Source organism: Verticillium dahliae, genomic scaffold, assembly GCF_000150675.1.
Source record: "Verticillium dahliae VdLs.17 supercont1.14 genomic scaffold, whole genome shotgun sequence".
Taxonomy (NCBI): Eukaryota; Fungi; Ascomycota; class Sordariomycetes; order Glomerellales; family Plectosphaerellaceae; genus Verticillium; species Verticillium dahliae.
Genome location: NW_009276945.1, coordinates 171,056 through 190,960, shown reverse-complemented (window position 1 = coordinate 190,960; position 19,905 = coordinate 171,056). Strand labels below are relative to the sequence as shown.

Below are 19,905 nucleotides of genomic sequence, written 5' to 3'. Positions count from 1 at the left end.
ACTCGATAATTATCACGGCTACCCTGTCTTCGTTGAGAGTCTCTTTGCCGTTCTCAAGGAAGTTGTTGAGCAGGGCGTCAGATCTGACAGACTCCTCCTCGAGGGTCGCCAAAACGGCTCATCGGACCACATGAAGCGGCGGCCCAGACCGACCGACATCGATGACATTATCGCCTACCTCGATCGGCGCGCTGAACGGAAGAAACTACAACAACAAGATGAAGAGAACAGCACGGTTTACGGCCACCCTCCTCGACCTTGGGGCCCTGAAAATGAGAAGCAGGAAGACGATGACGAAGCCGGCGGCGGCGAAGTCGAACAGGAGAGGCCCCCAAAGACTCCAACGTATATCCTCCTGGAGAAGGTAGCAACACTAACACAGCACTATCTGACCTCCCCGACCCCAACCCTCCGCAAGTCGCTCCTCGACCTCCTCATCACAGTCGCGCCGGCTCTCGCCGCCGACGAAGACTCATTTCTGCCCCTCATCAACACCGTCTGGCCCGTCGTAGTCGCCCGCCTGTATGACGCCGAATCTTTCATCGTCATCGCCACATGCGACACCCTCGCCATCCTGTGTGCTACGGCGGGTGACTTCCTCGCGTCCCGCATCAAGACGGAGTGGTCGGATGCTCTCCACAAGTGGTGTCAAAAAAAGAAACAAGAGGCTCTCGACAACCAGTCTCGCCAGGGCCACGGCCAGGGCCAGGTCCGCGGAAAGGCCGCCCTTCTCCACGACGTCACGCGCATTCACGACGTCGTCGTACCAGCCCGTGCAGGTGGCACGCGTGAGATGAAGACTACAGTTACGAAAGACATTTCGCGGTCTTCGCCATCCTCAGGCGGCGGTCTGGGCCGTTTTGCGTCGGCGGCACAGACGTGGGAGGCTGTGGTTCGGCTACTCATCGCCATTGTACGTCACGTGCGGATCGAGGATGAAATTTACGACGGCGTGCTGGCGCTGCTGGCGGATCGACTGGAGCACGACAACGATGCACGCGAGGCGCTCGAGGTCATCAATGCTGATGCGGTTTGGTTCTGTCTGTATGAGAGGGGAGCTGTGGAGATCCTTCCCACGCCAGTGATGGAGGGCGTGACCTTCCCTGACATGGTTCAGTACGGCTCCCGAGCCTGAGGAGAAGAAGTAACTTCTTGCTCGACTGAAGAATTTACACATTGAATCTACATCACTAGTTTTGTGCTTCTAGTCACGAGAATTACACGTGCTCATGCCATGGGTGGGAATTGATTGCGTTGACTGCGCCTGCTACTCATCGTGTTGCCAAAGACCCTCCAACAAGCCCAGACTCGTACCGCGACGGCGCAGGAGCGTCTACCTCCCAGGCCGTTCGCGCGGCCCGGCGTCTATGTCCCGCTCCACCATCTCGATGGCGCTGAGGCTGGGGAACCGCTTCGTGAAGTCCTCGACGTAGTCATCCTTCTCCCTGGCCGTCATGTCCAGCACCGGGCGGCCGGGGATGTCCGCGCCCACGAGCTGCTCGTTAGCTGCCAGCTGGGACCGTTTCGGCGGAGAGGCGGCGGCACCCCCTGTCGGCACGCTGTTGAGGTGTTCAGGCTTGCGGGGCGCCGGCGGCTTGTTCCCCGTCATGGGCCGACTGTTGATCGGCAGAGGCTCGCTGGCTGGATGCCTCAGCTTGTTGACGACAATGTCTTGAGAGCTGATCGGTGGGGGAGTGGACCGAAACTTGGTGGTGACTGGCTTCCGTGGCAGTTCCGGCAATTGTTTGTCGACCCGACTAGCGGCAGTGGCCGCGTCGGAGTAGACGCCGTACCCTTGAGCCGAACGCTGTACTTGCGATGAGGTCTTCTGACCTTCGTCCAGCAAGCTCTGCACTCGGTTCTGAATGCTGACGGCTCTTGATGAGCCGCTGGCGGGCTTGGGCGGCGGTGTTGGGCGTCCCGTCACACCTAGGGGCTTGCTGGCGATGCGCTGGCGGTATTCAGCTTGGGCGAGTTCGACTCGTCGCTCTTCCTCCGCCAGTCGCTGTCGCTCCAGGTCACGCCGCATCTCGGGAGTCATGTCATCCTGGTCTTCCTGAGCTTGCCCGTCATCACTCCGCCCGTCGGTAGCCTCGGAACCCGCAATGGGGGTCAGATCGCGGCGGTCGTGTTCCTTCAAAGGAGACGGAGTCCGAACTGCCGGCGTCGAGTGTTTCCCCTCAAAGATCTTGAAAGCGTCTCCGAACTTGCCAGCAAGGATGTGTCGAGAGCCGGAGGTCGAGCTGACACTGCTCTTCTTTCCGTGCCACGAGCCGCGATCTTTCTTTGAGTCCTCCATGCTGCGCAAGAATTCGACGTTTGATTCGATGTTAGTCTCTTCCTCCGGCCCAAGGCTAATCAGCGCGGGAGAAGACGATTTATCGGCAGGCCGTTCTGGTAACCTGGTCGAAGGAATACTTGGCGATCCACTTGGCTTTGAAGCCATTTGCCGCTCGCGCAGGTAATCTATGCTAGATTCGAGGTGTGCGCTGGCTGGACGTTGGCGTCCGATCGCCATTCTTGGCTGTAAAGATGTTCCCAGATGATCTGCGCTGGGGCGACCCCCTTCCAAAGATGGGCGAGATGACGAAGGATGGCGTGTGTGAGATCGATAAGAGTTTTGACGAGACAGTGGTCCGGAAGAATTTCCACCCTCACGAGCCTCTGCACGATGACTGTCGTCGGGTTTACGTGGTAGACTTGTAGAACGATGGTGATCGGTAGATGGTACTCGCCAGATCGCTGGTGGCTCTCGCGCCTTGTCGGATGGCGGTGGTGTAGATGTCATGGTGCCGGTTGAAACATACTTTTGCGTGGACTGCGAGGAGATTGCCCGCAGTTCGGGATTCTGAGTTATGATCGCTGATGCTCGGCTCATCTCAGACGGCTTCGGTGGAGCAGATGCTGTTTTCTTCAAGCCGACGGTACCTGTAGCAGGATATTCGTCACTGGCAGGAGGTTGCGTAAGCGCAACCGGCTGTGCTACGGTGTGCGAGCGTATGGACTCTGACGCTTCAGGGGGGCTGGAGGGCTTTGCGAAAGCCTCGTCCGCCAGGTGTTCGGTAACCTTCTGTTTGAGATCACTCTGCTGTGCAGCTGGGGGTGTTGTCGGAGAGGTGAAGTCAAAGCTCCCTCCACCGTTGTTGTGAAGGAGGGAAAATTGATCAAGTGTGGGAAAGCGAGACGAAAGCTCATCGCCTCCCCCGGTGCTATTGTTCGTTTTGGCGTCGAGAGCAGCGAATGGATCGCCGCTGGTGACACGACCAGGCGACGGACTTGGTCGTTGAGACTGAGAGGCTGATTGCGTAGAGGCTACCGGAAGCCTGCCCCTCCTCATAGGAACCACCTCAGGGATTGTTTGCGTCTCTTTCGGTGGTGGGGAGAAGACAGCACCAACAACTGGAGGCGTTGACTTTTCCAGCTGCGGTTTGTCGCTGCGTCGGGGCTCGGATTGCGCCCTGGCGGCGTAGATCTGTATTGCATTGGCAAATGTAGATGCATGGGAAAAACCAATGGACTCACATCATGTATCGGAACCTCGCGACCTTGCATGGCGCAAGCCTCTCGTAATACCTGATAGACGTTGGGCCTCGACTGCTGATTTTCCCGCAACATGGAAGCTGGTTTTCGGTGAGTTACAATTCCTTGCGTACCGATATGACCATACCTATGAGCTTTTTCAGCCTGTCAGAGAAGACTGGGTGACTATGAAACCGGAAGCTTGCGTTCAAGATGGCCAATTGGCCTTGGTCTTCGAAGGGGGTCGTGTAGTAGCACAGCTTATACAACAAGACACCGAGGGCCCAAATATCCGACTTTTCGTCAATGGGTTGTTTTCTGTAGACGTCAATCATCTCCGGGCTCCGGTATTGCAGGGTTGTGTGCTTCTGCACATCCTCGTCCAGGAGCCTACACTCGACAACTGTCTGGGGTGCGGGCTTTGGAGGTGCTGCTGAGCCGAAATCGCAAAGTTTGAACCTCTTCTTAGACCCCTGGCTCAGAATCAAGACGTTTTCTACTTTGAGATCGCGATGCAAGAGCGGAGGTTTTAGGTAGTGCATGCAGGCAACGCCTTCCGCCACGTCGGTGAAGATGTGGAGGATCTCGGGCTCGGTCAGCCGGTGTTGGAGCCGGGTGTTCATGAAGTCAATCAAGCCACCGCCATTGCAGTACTCCATGAGGAGAAAAACCTCGAAGCCACCACCTCGAAGCTCAGAGGCGTGCGAGTCAATATATGTGACGATCATGCGGTGACCCTTGAGCCTTTTCATCGTCTCGACCTCGATGCGCATGGAGCGAAGCGCCTCCTTGTCAGGCACAGCAACGCGCTTGAGGACAGCCAGGTCCGTACCGTCGAGAGGCTTGGGGAGCTTGACGAGATAGACATGGGCAAAGCCACCTTCGGAGAGGTATTTCTGTATGACGACGCGATGGGAGCCGACCTGAATCTTGGTACCAGGGGCGAAGGTACCAGCTGGGGCTGCTGGGGCGTGTCCTGGCACGGGAACTGGGTAGTTGGCAGGTTGCGCGGGTCGGGGTGCAGCCGCGGCCGCGTGATGGCCGTAGGAGGCCATTGCGGTGGCAGGCAGCAAGCTCGTCGCAGGAGGCAGAGGTTTGACAAGTGTCGGTTCGATCGATCAATCGAGGTGATGCGATGTGCTGGAGGGAGGCTCGAGGAGGGGTCTCATGCGAGTTCGGAGATGGGTGAAACTGGGTTATGATGTGTAGCTACAACACGGTAAACAGCCGCAAGGGGTTCGTAGGGCTACCGACAAGGCATTGTCGAAAGGAAAGGAAGAGTATCTTGGTCTCCAGCAACTGATGGAGCGGCGTGGGAAGTCAAGGTCCGTTGAACTGGGAAATCCCAAGATGGCGCATACGTAGGTCTGTCCATAAACATTGGCCAGGGCAGCCAAGGTAAGGTACCTACACAGCGGTGCACGGTCTTGCTAGGCAGTGCCCCAGAGTCCTTGAGGGGCGGGTGAACGGCCCCCGTACTACCTACCAACCAGTCAGCCCCATAGCGCCCTCTCCAGGCAGGAAGGCAGTGCTGCTGCCTTTCAGATCAGACCGCCACAGTGGGACACCTTTATCCGATATAGAGGTACATGTTCTTTGCATATTCTGCCCCCCCCCCCTATTCAACATGTGCTATTTCGAAGCTAAACCCATCCACCCCGCTTGAATCCCACCCTGTCAAGCTTGTCTTTTTTGAGGTGCCCTTCCCCCAATACAACGGGCCAGGCTGGGGATGGATTTCTTATCGATTAGATAAAGCTGGTAAATTTTCTTTTCGGAAAGTCGACTTCAATACAGATCCACGAACAAGGCCCTCCCTCATCCTCATACTGCAGACGAAACTTTGTGGCTACACCACGGATACCTGGCACACAGTCGTCTCCGAAATGGCGAAACGAAAGATTTCAGAGGTCGCCGCCGCCAGTATACGGGGCAGCGAAACGAAGCCGACAAAGAAGACGAAGCCGGCCATCCCACCAAAGTCACAGACGCACCCCAAGAAGGCAATCGCGGACGAAGAATTCTTCCTCCAGATTGTCACCGGTTCCTACGACCGAGTTCTCCACGGCCTCATCGCCACTGTCAAGCCCCAGGGCCAGGCAAGCTTTGTTGACACGTTCCTGTTCACGGCGCATCCATCGGCAATCCGCTGCGTCGCCCTGTCCGCCCCCTCGGCCCCCATTCCCGGCCAGGAGCAAAAGGTGCTGCTGGCGTCTGGGAGCACCGACCCCAAGATCAACATTTACAACATCTCCGCTCACCCTCCCAAGCGGCGAGATGGGGACGAAATGGCGTCAGCTGCTCTCCACCCCATTCTCGAGAACTCGAAGAACCGCGAGCTGGGCGCCTACAACCCCCACGACTCAACCGTCACCAAGCTTGTGTTCCCCACGCGCTCCAAACTCATCTCAGCCAGCGAGGATTCGACCATTGCCGTCGCCAAGACGAGGAATTGGGAGCCCATGAGCACCATCAAGGCACCAATACCGAAGGCGCAGGGCAGGCCCAGCGGCGACACGGCTCCCCTTGGCGGCACCCCCGCCGGTGTCAACGACTTCGCCGTGCACCCGAGCATGAAGCTGCTCATCAGCGTCAGCAAAGGAGAGCGATGCATGCGGCTGTGGAATCTCTTGACCGGAAAGAAGGCTGCAGTCCTCAACTTCAGCAGAGATCTGCTGCAAGACGTCGGCGAGGGCAGGCACTCGTCCGGTGAGGGGAGGAAGGTAGTTTGGGGCGCGGCCGTCGGCGGGCAGGACTGCGAGGAGTTTGCCGTGGGATTCGACCGAAACATTGCCGTGTTCGGTATGGACAGCTTGCCCCGCTGCCGGGTCATGCCGGACTCTCGCGTCAAGATTCACAACTTTGAGTACGTAGCCATGAGCGATGAGAGCGAGTCGTCTCTAATTGCTGTGGCCACTGAGGATGGGCGCATAGTCATCTGCTCGACCAAGGAGGCCGACTTGACGCAACCTGAGAGGACGGCGGATGCGAAGGTGAAGGAACTGCCGACGGCGAAGCTGGTTGCTCAGATCGGCGGCAAGGATGCAGGCGTCACAGGACGGGTCAAGGACTTCAACATCATCAAGAGGGAGGAGACACAGGGCACTGTCTTCTATCTCGTCTGCGGTAGCAGTGACGGGAACATTCGTCTTTGGAAAGTGTCAGAAAAGGAGCTCAAGGCGAGCGAGACAGCCGACAAGACGGTGCAGCTGGGCTCGCTCGTGGGAAGCTACGACACGAACAACAGGATCACCTGTACCGCGGCCTTTGCCATGATACCCCGACCGGACGATGTTGTGGACAGCGATGAGGAATTGATGCAGGAGCTCGAGAAGGAAGACGCGGCAGAAAGCGATGAGGAAGAAGCCTGATGCAGAAAGGCATGAAATAGATCTGATACCCAGAATGATTCCAAAGCTGTGACGGGCCGAAACAGAACGTTGAGGTGATGTTCATCCGGAGCCTCAACACAAAGGCGCATGGATCGGCCCACGAGGTGCAGATATGCATCTCCGTAAGCGTACGGGCTTCCCCAACCCCTCCCTCGCGTTTCTTATTCGGCAATGTGGGGTAACAATAGCTGGGCGCGACAAATCACGATGCCAAAGAAGCCTGTTCTGAACCTCTTCCGACCAGTTATGTGGGAAGAAACGCTTCGGGATAATGTTAGCGCTTATGATGTAGCATTGCAGAAACCCGTGGGCCAGTAGGTGCTCGTAGCGAGATACAGGTGTTCCTCACTACCTGCACGAATTCCACGTACGTTGCTGTTCGCCGTTCGCCAGTCTCGACGATCCCATCCCGAATGGGGGGGTGGAAGGACGGCGGGAGCATGTGATTGAAGCTCATGCGACTAATGCACCCAGCTCCAAATGCAGCGCCTCTCACTGGACGGCTCTTCGTGTTTGCTGGGGACCACGCTCCGTAGTTCCCAATGCCTTGTCGCCCTTCTGGTCACGCTTCAGCCCTCTCTGCCTCCATCGTTTCTCTCGTCCTCCACAAGCTCACTACCTTACCTTCAGCTTCCCCTCTCTTCAGATCCGTGTGACAGATGCGACGGAGCGGCGCAGAACAGTCTTTGCTTGCGCATAGTTCGACAATATTTAAGACCACAAACCTCAGCCTCCCTCGCTAAACGACGTGAAATCTCGGTATCTATCTACACCCCTCCACATTCGAAGGCTCCGAAGCTTGCACGTGCTGCACCTCTCCCCCTCACGAATTCCACCGTCGAAACCAGGGTCTATCCAATTCAAGACACACCTTCAATCGTGTACCTAGGCAACTGATCCTCAACAATTTCTTCTTATTATTGTTATTTACCGCTCCGCCCCACGAACGCTGTCAGTCTATTTTCCCGACATTTCCGAAACCATCTACACGAACAGCTTCCTCCCGACCAGCTACCGATCGCAACGTGCCCTCTCGAATCCTCCAAACCATGTCTGAAGACGGGCCCCCTCTCCTAAGGCCCATCCCTCGACGCCCGTTCGACATAAACTTTACGAGCCCGACACCCCCCTCTGATGGCGTGTCCAGCTCGCCCAGTCCAGCCCCGGGACAGAATTTCGAGACATCGAGGCTTCTGTCGCCCAAACCCAATGGCTTCCGGGCCGCTACCCCTTCCGAGTCGGGTACATCAATCAGCCGAACCCAGTCCATAGTGAACCTGACTACATCGACCCTCTTCGGCATCTATTCACCCTCGTCCACCGGCAAGGACCGGTCGATCCGGCCGGACCTCGAGACACCGTGGGGGACTGGGTCGCAGACCCCCGTGAAGAGGCAGAGTCTAGACGATACGACGTTTGAGCTGTTGAAGGACAGGTTCCACCCGCAGACGCTGCGAAGGCGGTCCTCACGACCTGCGCCTTCAGCGCCATCCACTGCTGCGTCGGCACTCTACGTTACGGCCAGGGTCGCCGTGCTCTTCTTGCTGGGCATGGGCTACGGCGCTCTGGTGACGAGGCTACACGGCAAGCATCATTTGGCCGCCTTACCGGCCGATGAGACCAGCGGGCCTGGTTTCAACTGGAAATACTTGACGCTGTGGGGCATCTGCGGAGTTCTCCTCGGTGCTCTGCTGCCCTGGTTCGATGGCGTTTGGGAGGAAGCGTTCGGTGGTGACATGGCCGTGGTCGACGGTGGGCGGGACGAGACGTCAGACAACGCGAGCAGATCAAGTACGGACTGGGCTCTCGGGGTCCGGAGCATCGGAGCCTTTGTGGGCATAGTCTTTGCCATTGTTCGTCCAACCCCGGCCGCACTTTACCTACGGACGTTGCAAGCTAACAATTCATGCAGCGTCGTCTTCCGTGGGCGTCGACACTGCAGCTCTCGCTTACGCTGGCCCTCGTCAACCCCTTCTTGTGGTACTTGATCGACCGCTCCAAACCGGGCTTCCTGCTCTCCGCCGCAGTGGGCCTGATCGGTTCCGCCGTGCTGATGGGCGTTGACCCCGAGATGGTGCCCACGCCGTCGGCGTCGTCGTTTCGGAACGAGACGGTCTCGGATTCCCTCACATTCGGCGGCCTTGCCAGCCAGAAGACGATGGAGACTGGAATCTGGATGCTGAGCGTCCTGTTCTGTAGCTGCGTTTGCTTCGGCAACATTGGCCGCAGACTCGCCTTGAGCAAGCCATATGCTGCCCGGGGACGATGTGCTTAGCGCAAGCTGGGACAACACGAGCGGGCGCATGTGAGTTGCATGCTTCGCGTCCTGCTTGGTTGCATGGTGGTCCGTGTAATATTGGTGTGGTTTTCTTGAGAAAAGGATTGGATGAGGAAGTGTACTGTCTGGGATAGTCAAGATTGTTGTGTAACGGATACCCACGAGGCTGGAGGTTGAATAAAGAGAACACAGGGGTGTCTTCAGCACACCAACACGCCAACATTTTCACTGCAAACAAGCGTGACATCTCTGCGGCACTTACCGCTGCAAACTGCTACATTTCGCTTTCATCAGGGCTAGTATGATGTGAATCCTAGCTACGATCGATAGGTGTGCGTACGACGAATCGCACGGAATTGGTGGCATGGTTTCATCATGATTGATATTTAGGGAAACATGATGGAATGGCACAGATGATCCGGTGTTCATTTGCTGGAAGTAGAATACAGGCGCATGGTGTAAGTGGTAAAGAAAAATCCCGAAGAAAAAGACATTGTTGATGCACATGATACTTCTTGTGGCAAGACCCGCCGCTCTGTAGGGAGCTTACACGGCAGGGTTGGCAATGTACATGTAGTAGTGCTGTCCGGCCATGATTGAATCGGAGCGCCTTGCCAAGACTAAAGATGGCCGTCTCGACCCTTGCAACTGGGTGAAACCAGATCCTATTCGGCTGGGGGGCGGTGGTGCGAAGAGCAGGACATGAAGGTCATCACCAGTGAGTCGAGCATGGCAATGAGGGGACCCCCCACTGCGAACTCGGGTTTCCTGCTAGTGAGAGCAGCAATGCGAAGGAGGGCGGGACTGGTCACACTGCCTACTGGTCAGACAGCCTACTGGATAAGTCATTCGGAGATCTCTGGATCTACAGATCTCCTGCCAGGGATCTGTTGAGGCGCCTGGGGCTGCCCAAAGAAACTGAGCCTGTCTGAACAAAGGACCCAGGCATGACTTTGGCCCGCACCGGGAGCGAACCCGACCGGGTGCCAACTGCACTTGGATGTGGTTGACGGAATTCTAAATGCATCGAGAGATCCCTTTTTCGTGCCTCAGGTCTGTCAAGGGCGCAGTCTGTGTAGGCGTATGCACCAGCCAGCAGCTGTGACTAGCGTCAGCTTTTATGACGCGTGGATATCAACCTCTAGAGACCCCTGGTGGCCTGTCTCGCATAGTGGGCGAATCAAGAGGCGGCGCAGCTCTCTTTTTTTGTAGGACCCCGAATCGAATCGTAGGTAGCCTGGCTGGCCTTGATGGCGCCGATGGGCAGGACGTCGTTCATCGGAAAGATCGTGGTAACGTGCCAGGATCGCTGTTGAAGAGGTCCGAATCGGGTCTCGGGCCTTTGTGAGGTGCGAGCGTGCTCCCCCTGTCCCAGACGAGGTGTGGATGCAAGCCCTTCTTCCTTCTTCCAGGAAGCCGGACATGCTCTTCGACGGAGATGGTGACACCGTACTTGTGTCGAACTACCTACCTACCCATAGCACACGCTTCTGGGAGCATTTCAGTCCTTGGGATGACAAACCAGGGCAATTGTCGTGTGGCCACTGTCGCAAACAATTCCAAGTCATTCGAGATGGTGCTGCGCGGACGGGACTCATGACGTCACGACCTCGGGGATCAGTTACCTCTCAGCGCAAAGGGTTCTCTGTACACAGGGACCCTGAAAATCATATCTGGCAGCCTCCTGTGACACACATGTTGCCTTGGCCGTCTGGTATGGGCAACCGTTGCGCTGGGCGCCAGCTGAACGAAAGGAGGCACCCGAGGTACTGTACAGCGAGAAAACCGGCCATTGCGTGATCTGCACGAGCAACTGTAAACCAGCTTTCCAATCACCAGCATTCTCCCGCTTCACCAAGAATGAAAATTGAGGAACCCGTTGGACACTAGGTGCGTTTAGGGTCAACAGCCGCTGCAAGGCTGGGTTTTCCTTTCGACGCGCCAGGGTGGGTGGAAGGGTACCAGGGTCCGGCCGGCCCAAATGTCACCCAGGCGGCAGTCTGCTTGGTGACACCTGCACCAGAAAGTCTTCTGTGGCGCGGGCTCTGGGCCTTTCAGGTACCTGGTTATGAGACCTACATGTATCTACCTAGGTAGGTAGGTAGGCTCAGCAGTGTGGGCGAGTGCACCAGGCGGCAGGCTGCTGGAAGGCTTCGCCCTGAACCAGTACCGAGTACGTTTGGCGGGGCATGCTGGCTTCGGCCGACGCCTTCCCTCGTCGGGCCTGGTACCTCCAGGGTCACGGCTGCCAGTCTCGTTCGTCCAAGACCGATCCACTTGGCTTCGTTGACCTCATGCACTCCCCCGCAGGCCACTGTCGATTCGACAGCGCACAACCCACCCACCCGTCGCCAGAGTTGGTGCCCGCCCGCTATCGCACCAAGACCACACGCGCACCACGCACCCGACGCTTTTCAACCTGCTTTTAGCACCAGCACCCTCCTGATTGGCAAACCATCCTTTATGTATGACGACTCTTTACCCCTTGGAAGCGAATGCTTCCGCCTCGCAACCCTGCCCTTTGCCGCTGGTTGCTACTACCTGCCTCCTGGTCCCATCGGCACGCTGCCAGTAATCCCTTCTTGATCATTCCACACCCTGTACTTCTACAAGTCTCCCACGCCTCGAGCATCATGGGATCTGCTGCTCCTGGTGTAACCCTCATTGATCATCCCCCCGTCTCCCATACATGAACTCGACAGCCCCAGGCCAGCTCCGTCTATTCCTAGCTACTCTTGCCTGTTTTCACCGGACGTGAAACGCCGCCGGAAAACGAACCCGCTCTCCCATTATATTTCCGCCTCTTTATACAACATACAACATCGACGTTCTTGACTGGACGACGCTGGCAGTCCCTCCCCTCCCAACAACAACAACAACAGGTCGAAGGATAGCAGTCCTCCTACGGCAACCCCTTGGGATTGACTCTGCTTTACACCGGCCAGGCTCCCGGAAAATCCCACGCCGTCTGGCAGCGCCCTGCCTTGGCCGCCCCGCGCTGGCAGCGCGCCTATGTTCATGTCCTCCGAAACGCCAGAAGCCTTCGAGAGTAGGCCGTCCGACCTGACCTCCCATCCTGCCCACGAGGCGGACGGTGAGAAGTCACATGGAACCACCAGCAAGCCCATCCTGGCCGACCAGGTGCGCGCCGTCATTCGTCTGATACAGTGCCGAAAATGTTCCTACCCCCTGAACGACCCCGTTACGCTGCCCTGTGGTCGCAGTCTTTGCCGAGAATGCCTGCCAGAGTCGCGCACGAGGGAACACATCTCCTACCCCGCGACGCCAGCCCGCCTTCAGGGCTTCGACTGCCCCTTTCCCGAATGTGGTAAACAACACGCCCTGAGCGATACCAGCGCGGATGTCGTTTTGAGCAAAGCAATCGAACACTTCAGGAACGCCATATTGCAGGGCCAAAGCCTCGAGGCCTTGGACAGCATTCTCACGAACGTATCGATACAAGACGAAGACGAAAGGGCGGTCGCGGGCCTAAGCTCCATGGCGGAGAGGAATCACAAATCCACATTGGTCAGGGGAGGGAAGCTCGTCGCCACATACACCTTGGCCGAACAGGGCGAGCTGAAGTATGCTGCAGAGGTGTCGTTTGCCGAGGTTTCCCTGACTGGCGATGAGGCGGCTCTCGTCGACGAGGCTGTCTTTATGCAAGTCAAGGAGTCGGTACGCACCGAGATGGACTGCCAGGTCTGTTACGCACTCTTCTATGATCCTTTGACGACGGTCTGTGGCCACACCTTCTGCCGTTCATGCCTCCACCGCGTCCTCGACCACTCACTCTACTGCCCCATCTGTAGGAGAGCCTTGTCAATCAGCCCTCTACTGCATCGACAATCATGCCCATCCAATGAAAGCCTGTCGAAGATAATCAACACTTTCTGGGCTGATGCCGTGCTAACCCGAGGAGATGCCCTAGCGGCTGAGGCGTTGAATCGACATCGAGAGTTTGACATTCCCGTCTTCGTCTGCACGCTGGCATTCCCAATGATGCCAACGTTCCTTCACATCTTTGAGCCAAGGTATCGACTCATGATAAGACGTGCGTTGGAAGGTGATCGAACGTTTGGAATGGTTATGTCGCGACGACCACGGCATGCAGACGACGCTCCGTTTGTTGAGTACGGTACACTTCTCCGCATTGTGAATGCGGAATATTTCCCAGACGGCCGCAGCTTGATCGAAACCATCGGAATATCTCGTTTCAAGGTTGTGAGGCATGGGGTCCTCGATGGCTACATGGTCGGCAAGATTGATCGCATCGACGACGTCAGCATCGCGGAAGAAGAAGAGCTTGAAGTCCAAGAACTTCAACACTCATCTTTGCAACGTGTCGCCAGCAACACATCGCAACAGAGTGGCTCGGGGACACCACCCAGAGTAACAACGACGACGGAGGATCTTGCGAGGATGCCTACCCGGGATTTACTTGACTTTGCCGTTTCATTTGTGCAAAGGATGAGCCAGCAGAGTGTTCCCTGGCTTGCCCAGCGCATACTTACAATCTATGGGGAATGCCCAGTTGACGCAGCCCAGTTCCCCTGGTGGTTTGCCAGCATTCTTCCCGCCAAGGAACCCGAGAAGTACAGGTTATTAGGAACACAGAGTGTTCGCGAACGACTTAAAATCTGCTGCGCCTGGGTCCTTGAGTGGGAAGCCAATAGGTGGTAAGCCAGCCCTGCCCTTCTTTACTCTGTGGCGGTTTTACACCGCAGCCCTGTTGCTGTCCCTCCCCCCCTGGGCCCTCGTTAGTCTTTTGTTCAAAGAATCAACGGGCTAAGGCGATCATATATCAGGGGCCACTTTATTGACGGCCGGCCAGGTCTCTCTCAGAGTGTCGCATCCTCTGAAGCAGGCGGGGATTAGCTGTTAACGCCGCTTGTCCCGACTTGTCTCCAAATCCGCCGATGGTCATATCGCAACGTTGGCAGTTTTGGGGGCTTCAAGACTGTCAAATCACCTCTCTTTCTGGATATAATGACTAGGGCAGCAAGTCGGCTATTCCCGACGGCCTCCAATCAAGAAGGCGTTGTGCCGCAGTGGTTAGGAAGCATAGTGCTATGGGTATGGCGGAGGATTGTTTGCATGGCATCACCACATTACACATACCAGTTTCTGAAATATTTGCCATCACAAGATTTTACATAGCATGATATCGTGGGCGAGACACAGAAAGAGCAAGAGTTGAATGAATGATGTTTCACATGACGCGTCACCGTGATCAATGCCCGAAGGGCGGCTCTGTATGGGGGTATCAATTATTCTTTTCGCGGTTGCACCGCTTCACACCAAGTCTGTCTGAATAGCCCATCCAAATGGCCCGTTCGCCCTGGTTACGTCGCTGGCGAAGGGTTGGACTCCCCTGAACCTTCCTGTGCCTTGTCTGCGTCCTCGGCTGCCGGCGCCGCGTCAGCCATGACAGCATCATCTGCGTTGTTGTTTGCCGCGGCTGCAGGAGCATCCTCGCTTAACTTGTCTTCTGTCTGCACCTCCGTCTCCTCAGTAGGCTTCTCGTCTGTCTTCTCCGGCTCCAAGACCCCCTGCTCGGTTCCGTAAATGAACGTCTCTAAGGCCTTGAATGTGGCGTCGAGCTCCTCATTCACGAGCACCTCGTCAAACCCTTCCTTGAGTGTGGAACCCTCGGCGAAATAAGGAGCGGCAGCGGCTCCTGTGGCCTTAACGGCGTCCTCGCTTTTCCCGGCGGCTGTGAGCCGCGCCTCCACCGTCTTCTGGCTTGGTGGAAGGAGAAGGACAAAGCGAGCCTCGAAACCGAAACTCCTGGCCTGCTCCGTCGCCTGATGGGAGAATTAGCGTGAGGGACTGATGAGATTGTGGAGGGGGAAAATCCATGACGACGCGACTTACCTCCTGGTCCATGTGCAGGATCGGCACCTTGCCGCTTGCGACGATCCCATCAATTGTCTTGCGACTGGTGCCGTAGTCGTCTCCGTCGATCGTGGTGTACTCGATCAAAGCGTCGCCGTCGCGCTGCATGTCAAAGGTCTGCTTGTCAACGAAAAGGAAATCCCGCCCCGCGACCTCGCCGTCTTGGGGTTTGCGCGTTGTGTGGCGAACGACCTGTGCGAATGCGCCCGGTTGACGGCTGAGCAGAACCTCAGTAGTCGCCGACTTGCCCACGCCAGGAGGGCCTGAGATGACAACGGGTCGCTGGTCGGTGGGGAGGACGGCCTTCTGTTCCGGCGCTGCTTCGGGTTCAGGGGCCGCATCAGGGTCTTCGATTTCGCCAAAAATGGCGTCTATCTTTTCTGGGTCGCTGATTTTGTCAAACAGACCCAGTCTCGACCTTGCCGCTATCCGCAAGGCACGCCAGCTCTTGCTCGCTTTGGACTCGATTGCTGCTGCTTTCGTCTCGTCATTTGTCGGCATCTCAATCTCAAAATCGTCATCCGCAATCTTCCTCTTGAAACTCTCAAGCTCAGGAAGTTCGTATCGATCGGGTGCCCTGAGTCTGTCGAGAGCCTTCTCGTCGTCCTCGTCCTGCATAAAATCCAGAGGCAGCGAGCCCATGGGCGGCTTCATGCGCTTGTTCCTTGTGATGGAGTAAAGCTCATCCTGGGCCTTCGACCAAGTCTCTGGCGAGAGGGGGGGCAGCTCAATCGGAGGGCAGCCCTCCATCTTCCATCGTATCCAGTTGCGGTCCCTAACCAGCACTGTCTCCACCATACGATGGTAATGCGGTCCGTCGCTGCCCTGTTTCAGGCCGTCCTCCACAGCCTCTTTCATGTCACTCGCCCATTTCGTCTAAGCAACCCAGTCAGCCAATCCCAAACCACCAGAATAAGTCTTTGAATACTTACATCTTCTTCACTCAAAGTCTGGTCCATGTACATGACAGACTTGTTTTGCGTTTTGATCGTCGCGAGCTTCTCTTTCGCCTTCGCTGAGAGTGAGAGCAGAAATTCAAGTATGATATATGCCTGGACCAGAATGTTTCTTCGAAACGACAGGTCGCTGATTTCAAGCTCGAAAAGGTCTTGGCTGGTGAGGTATTTCGGATTGAATGCGTTCGACTGGTCTCCCTGGTCGTCATGGTTGCGCTTACGCTTGGTACCGCCTGTACCACTGTCGGCAGCTTTGGGTGGTCTGCTGCCCTGCTCTTTCTGGACCACTTTGAACGCCTTGACCGTCGCTTCTAGGCCTTGCTTGAATCCCTCTAGGTTCGTCATATCAAACAGCTTCTTGGGCTGACTGAAACTTTCCTGAAGTGACCAAAAGACTGGATACAGAGCATCAGCGTTCACAGCGCCGTCTTGAGAGCTTTGCTTGTTCGTGTCGGGTACAGCAGCCGCATCTTTATCCACTTCCATCTTGTCCGCATCAGGATCCGTTGGTGCCGTTGATTGATCGTATGCTGTAACGTTTTCCACGTGGTATTCGCCGCGCAAATTGACGGAGCTTCGGTCTCCCAGGGGGAAGCTCTGGAACATGAAGATAAAGACACGACCACAGAAAGCCGTGTCTTCAGCGCGAGAAAGACGGCGTAGTAGCTCATTGCAAGTTCGCAGGATCACCAGTTGCTTCTGCTTAAAATGGCTCGAGGTAATCCTTTCGCGCCTGGACTCGAGGAAATCGAAGATCTTGCGGCAGCCGGCGATCGTTTGACTGTCGAGAAGCTCTTCGACCATCCAGAAGAGCAGCGCAGGGTCGCACGATCCGTTATCGGAGAGTATAGAAACGATGTCGAAGAGGTTCCAGAGCTGCACAAACTCCGGGGATTCAATCTTGGTGTTGAACTACGAAACACGTCAGTCACAGGGCCTGATTGGTCACAGACGCTCGACTTACGACAAGGGTTTTGAAGAGATCGCGGACAGCGGTTTCGATGACGGCAAACTGTCGGATTTTGTCTTGACTCTGTTGCGCCGCGCTCTCAGTAGCCTCAGCACCACGGCCATCGGCAAAGATGGCGGCTATCCTATCAATGTCGTTTCCCAGGTCGGACTTTTGAAGCGCTGGCTCGATCGTTGGAGGTTTCGTTCCTCTTGCACGGTCGAGAAGGTCGCTCAATACAGCCGAAACATCGGCCACTGTGGACACGCGCCCATCGCTGACGATTGTTCCTGGCATGGTGATTGTCGGTGCAGCAGATGTCGAGAACGAGAGTTGGTCGTTGTTGAGCCGCTGCCGGTATGGCGCACCGACATTAGCCAAGAAAGTATATCGAGAAGGCGATCAGCGAAGTTCCCAACTTTGGTTAGGGTTTTTGCAGCTTCCAGAGCGTCGTGCGCTTCGCGATGTCAGGGTTCAGGTGCCGTGGAAGGTGTCGCAATCACAGTGTCTGAACAAGAAACAGCAGGATGGCGAGGCTACAAGAACCATGTGCCAATTGAGGTCCAGTTGAGGGTGGAGCTCTGCAAGCACATTAGGAGGTATATTTCCAGCTTTTAAATGCATAAACTTGCCGGCAGTGGGGCGGCTACTGACAGAGTCCCCTGCACGATCGACGCCATTGAACCGCCAGATAACCCACCAGTCGCGACCCGGTCGCGTGGGACTTTGACGAGGCTGAAATTTCCAAAGACGTCAACAACGACATTTGCCATCACCTCTTGTCTCGCCAATCGTCACCTTGTCGCAACATCTAGCCGAAAGCTCGCGATAGAAGCCGATCCTCAGCTCGCGATATGCAAGTGCGAGTTGAGTTCATTGCCCAGGTCTGAGCAGTAGGAGCTCAACAATGCCGACAGCCAAGCGACAGAAGAAGGGGGCGGCATCCCAGCCCAAGGATCAGGCGCCATCAGAAGCTGCAGCGGTCGGTGGTGATCGACCTACTGTTTCCGAGATCGAAGGCGAGAATGAGTTTTCTCAGTTGGCGCGGAAACACTGGTTGAAACCCAGAAAGAAGGGCTCGGCCGTCAAGGTCAAGAACGACATACTAAAAAAGGATATATGGTCGGTTCTGGAGCGGGATAATTTCCCCGACAAGTCGTTGCTTGTTCTTGAGGGACTCCAGACGCTCGAGAGGTTTGTGAGATGTCTGGTTCCATCATGTCACAGCTAAGCTAATCTGTACCTCTATAGTTATCTGTGGCCTGGCTACTCCGACGACTCTTCCAACCACCATGTCATCCTGATCGTTCTGCTCGTGAACGTCAAGCGAAGGGAGCAGCTTGAGTCATGGACAATATTCGAAGATCGACCAGACGAGTTTTCCGGTCTTTTCCGCCGGGTTCTGACCATGACGTTGGATCACACCCTCTCCCCGAGCATCAGAAGCCATCTGCTGTCATTCCTCATATCAGCCTTCCAGAGCCTGGACTGCGCTATTGTGCGGAAAGAGTGCGCGCCGTTGGTCTCAATATCCATTTGGCACAATCTCTCGACAGACACGCTCAGGGAGACGAAGCTGGAGCAATATCCCCATGTCAGGAAGGCATGGAGGGCAGCCGCGAAGAGGCATGATGCAGCAGACGAAGTCACTAAGGCTCGCTTGCGCTTCGAGCGCTCCTGGCTGTATACGCTTGTGTTGGACTTCTTGAAACGATTGTACGATGAAGACACGAAGCCTGGTAAGTGAGGTCGCACCCTATTCTGCGGAATTTCGACTAAAGTTGCACAGAACACATACTTTACTGTGAGCGATTCGTCGAGTTCCTCACAGATCTTCTCAGTCAGTTGCCGACTCGAAGATATGTCAATACGCTGCTAGCTGATTTGCATCTCTTGCCGGCTATGCGGCTCTCGCCAATGCTGAACGACGAAGACAATGGCCTTCTCCGGGACTTGCATGTGCTCTTGAGCCACTATGCGTACTTTACAATCGATGACCAAACCGGAGCACAACTAAGTCAGACGGAGGCGTACGAGAAACATTGCGCTGCGATCGGACGACTGCAAAGAGTATGCATGAAGCACTTCCAAGACAAGTTGCTGGTTCTCGCGCTCTCTAATGTAGGCTCAATCGACAAGAGGGAAGATCTTGCAGCTCTTCTGGAACCTCTGCCTCGGGCGGAACTAGAACGGCTCGTAGGCTTACTGAGCCTACGCACCAGCTACCCCGCGGGCTTGGAATCAGTATTTGACAAGGACAGCTTCCTTGTCGAGATCCTCCTTTCCAATTACGAGGGACGGAAAACCTTCCAGCAGATCGCCCAAAACCTCAGCCTGGTGCCTACGGAAAATTCTTTATTCGAAAGCAACCTTATCCGAGCCGAAAAGTATGATGGAACTCATCCTCTTGCGATGCCGAAACTGAACCTGCAATACCTCTCCGTGGGCGACTTTCTTTGGAGGTCTCTGACGCTTTACCGATCAGAGGCCTTTTACGGAATTCGAAAGGACGTTGAGACCGCGGTTCGGCGACTCCGTCCCGAGGCACCGAAAGCTGGCGAAGTCAATTTTTTAGGCTCTTCAAAGATGGCCCTGCCGGCATCTAAAGTTTCGTAAGTGTTTGGTGCCATCTCAATACGTATCTGCAAAAACTCACATGTTTCTTTCTTTCACAGCATACTTGAAGTGGTTCCTGCGCTAGTCGGAGACGACAAACCATCGACTGTACGAGCAGAGCTGACTGTAGATTATCGACGAGTCGTCGAGGGCACCCGCCGAGATTGGGACTCTCTCCGTCCGGATGATGTTGTGTTTTTGTTGGCCATCGAACCTACGGGCCTCCGACGGCACAGCCAATGGCGAAGGGACCACCTCTGAAGCCCAGCGCTTAGTGTTACGGTCATCCGGACAGCA

General features: G+C 56.0%; 7 protein-coding genes across 7 annotated transcripts in view; 5 read left to right on the top strand and 2 right to left on the bottom strand.

Annotated features, from left to right (window-relative positions):
* VDAG_06660 (uncharacterized protein) overlaps window positions 1-1,135 on the top strand; it is a gene marked incomplete at both ends in the record, with an annotated part of 3,297 nt that extends 2,162 nt beyond the window's left edge. The window contains one exon of the mRNA XM_009659364.1: window positions 40-1,135. Within this exon, the coding sequence (XP_009657659.1) occupies window positions 40-1,135 (1,096 nt within the window). The remainder of the gene's footprint in view (window positions 1-39) is intronic.
* Window positions 1,136-1,333: 198 nt separating this feature from the next.
* VDAG_06659 (serine/threonine-protein kinase ppk30) lies at window positions 1,334-4,574 on the bottom strand (the record flags this gene model as incomplete). Its single annotated transcript, XM_009659363.1, has 3 exons — window positions 1,334-3,472; window positions 3,523-3,620; window positions 3,668-4,574. 3 exons carry the CDS (start codon window positions 4,572-4,574, stop codon window positions 1,334-1,336), a joined length of 3,144 nt encoding a protein of 1,047 aa, XP_009657658.1.
* Window positions 4,575-5,405: 831 nt separating this feature from the next.
* VDAG_06658 (MAK11 protein) lies at window positions 5,406-6,890 on the top strand (the record flags this gene model as incomplete). Its single annotated transcript, XM_009659362.1, has 1 exon — window positions 5,406-6,890. The coding sequence occupies one exon, from the start codon at window positions 5,406-5,408 to the stop codon at window positions 6,888-6,890; it is 1,485 nt and encodes a 494-aa protein (XP_009657657.1).
* A 684-nt stretch (window positions 6,891-7,574) lies between these two features.
* VDAG_06657 (INSIG domain-containing protein) lies at window positions 7,575-9,186 on the top strand (the record flags this gene model as incomplete). Its single annotated transcript, XM_009659361.1, has 2 exons — window positions 7,575-8,764; window positions 8,824-9,186. The coding sequence occupies exons 1-2, from the start codon at window positions 7,961-7,963 to the stop codon at window positions 9,184-9,186; spliced, it is 1,167 nt and encodes a 388-aa protein (XP_009657656.1). The 5' UTR covers window positions 7,575-7,960.
* A 3,021-nt stretch (window positions 9,187-12,207) lies between these two features.
* On the top strand, window positions 12,208-13,872 carry VDAG_06656 (ATP-dependent protease; the record flags this gene model as incomplete). Its single annotated transcript, XM_009659360.1, has 3 exons — window positions 12,208-12,997; window positions 13,121-13,243; window positions 13,304-13,872. The coding sequence occupies 3 exons, from the start codon at window positions 12,208-12,210 to the stop codon at window positions 13,870-13,872; spliced, it is 1,482 nt and encodes a 493-aa protein (XP_009657655.1).
* A 662-nt stretch (window positions 13,873-14,534) lies between these two features.
* VDAG_06655 (THO complex subunit 1) lies at window positions 14,535-17,289 on the bottom strand (the record flags this gene model as incomplete). Its single annotated transcript, XM_009659359.1, has 4 exons — window positions 14,535-14,996; window positions 15,067-15,963; window positions 16,020-16,955; window positions 17,008-17,289. The coding sequence occupies 4 exons, from the start codon at window positions 17,287-17,289 to the stop codon at window positions 14,535-14,537; spliced, it is 2,577 nt and encodes an 858-aa protein (XP_009657654.1).
* Window positions 17,290-17,899: 610 nt separating this feature from the next.
* Window positions 17,900-19,905, top strand: part of VDAG_06654 (intron-binding protein aquarius) — a gene marked incomplete at both ends in the record, with an annotated part of 4,522 nt that continues 2,516 nt past the window's right edge. Inside the window, 4 exons of the mRNA XM_009659358.1 lie at window positions 17,900-18,186; window positions 18,244-18,731; window positions 18,824-19,604; window positions 19,668-19,716. Coding sequence (XP_009657653.1) covers window positions 17,900-18,186; window positions 18,244-18,731; window positions 18,824-19,604; window positions 19,668-19,716 — 1,605 coding nt within the window. The remainder of the gene's footprint in view (window positions 18,187-18,243; window positions 18,732-18,823; window positions 19,605-19,667; window positions 19,717-19,905) is intronic.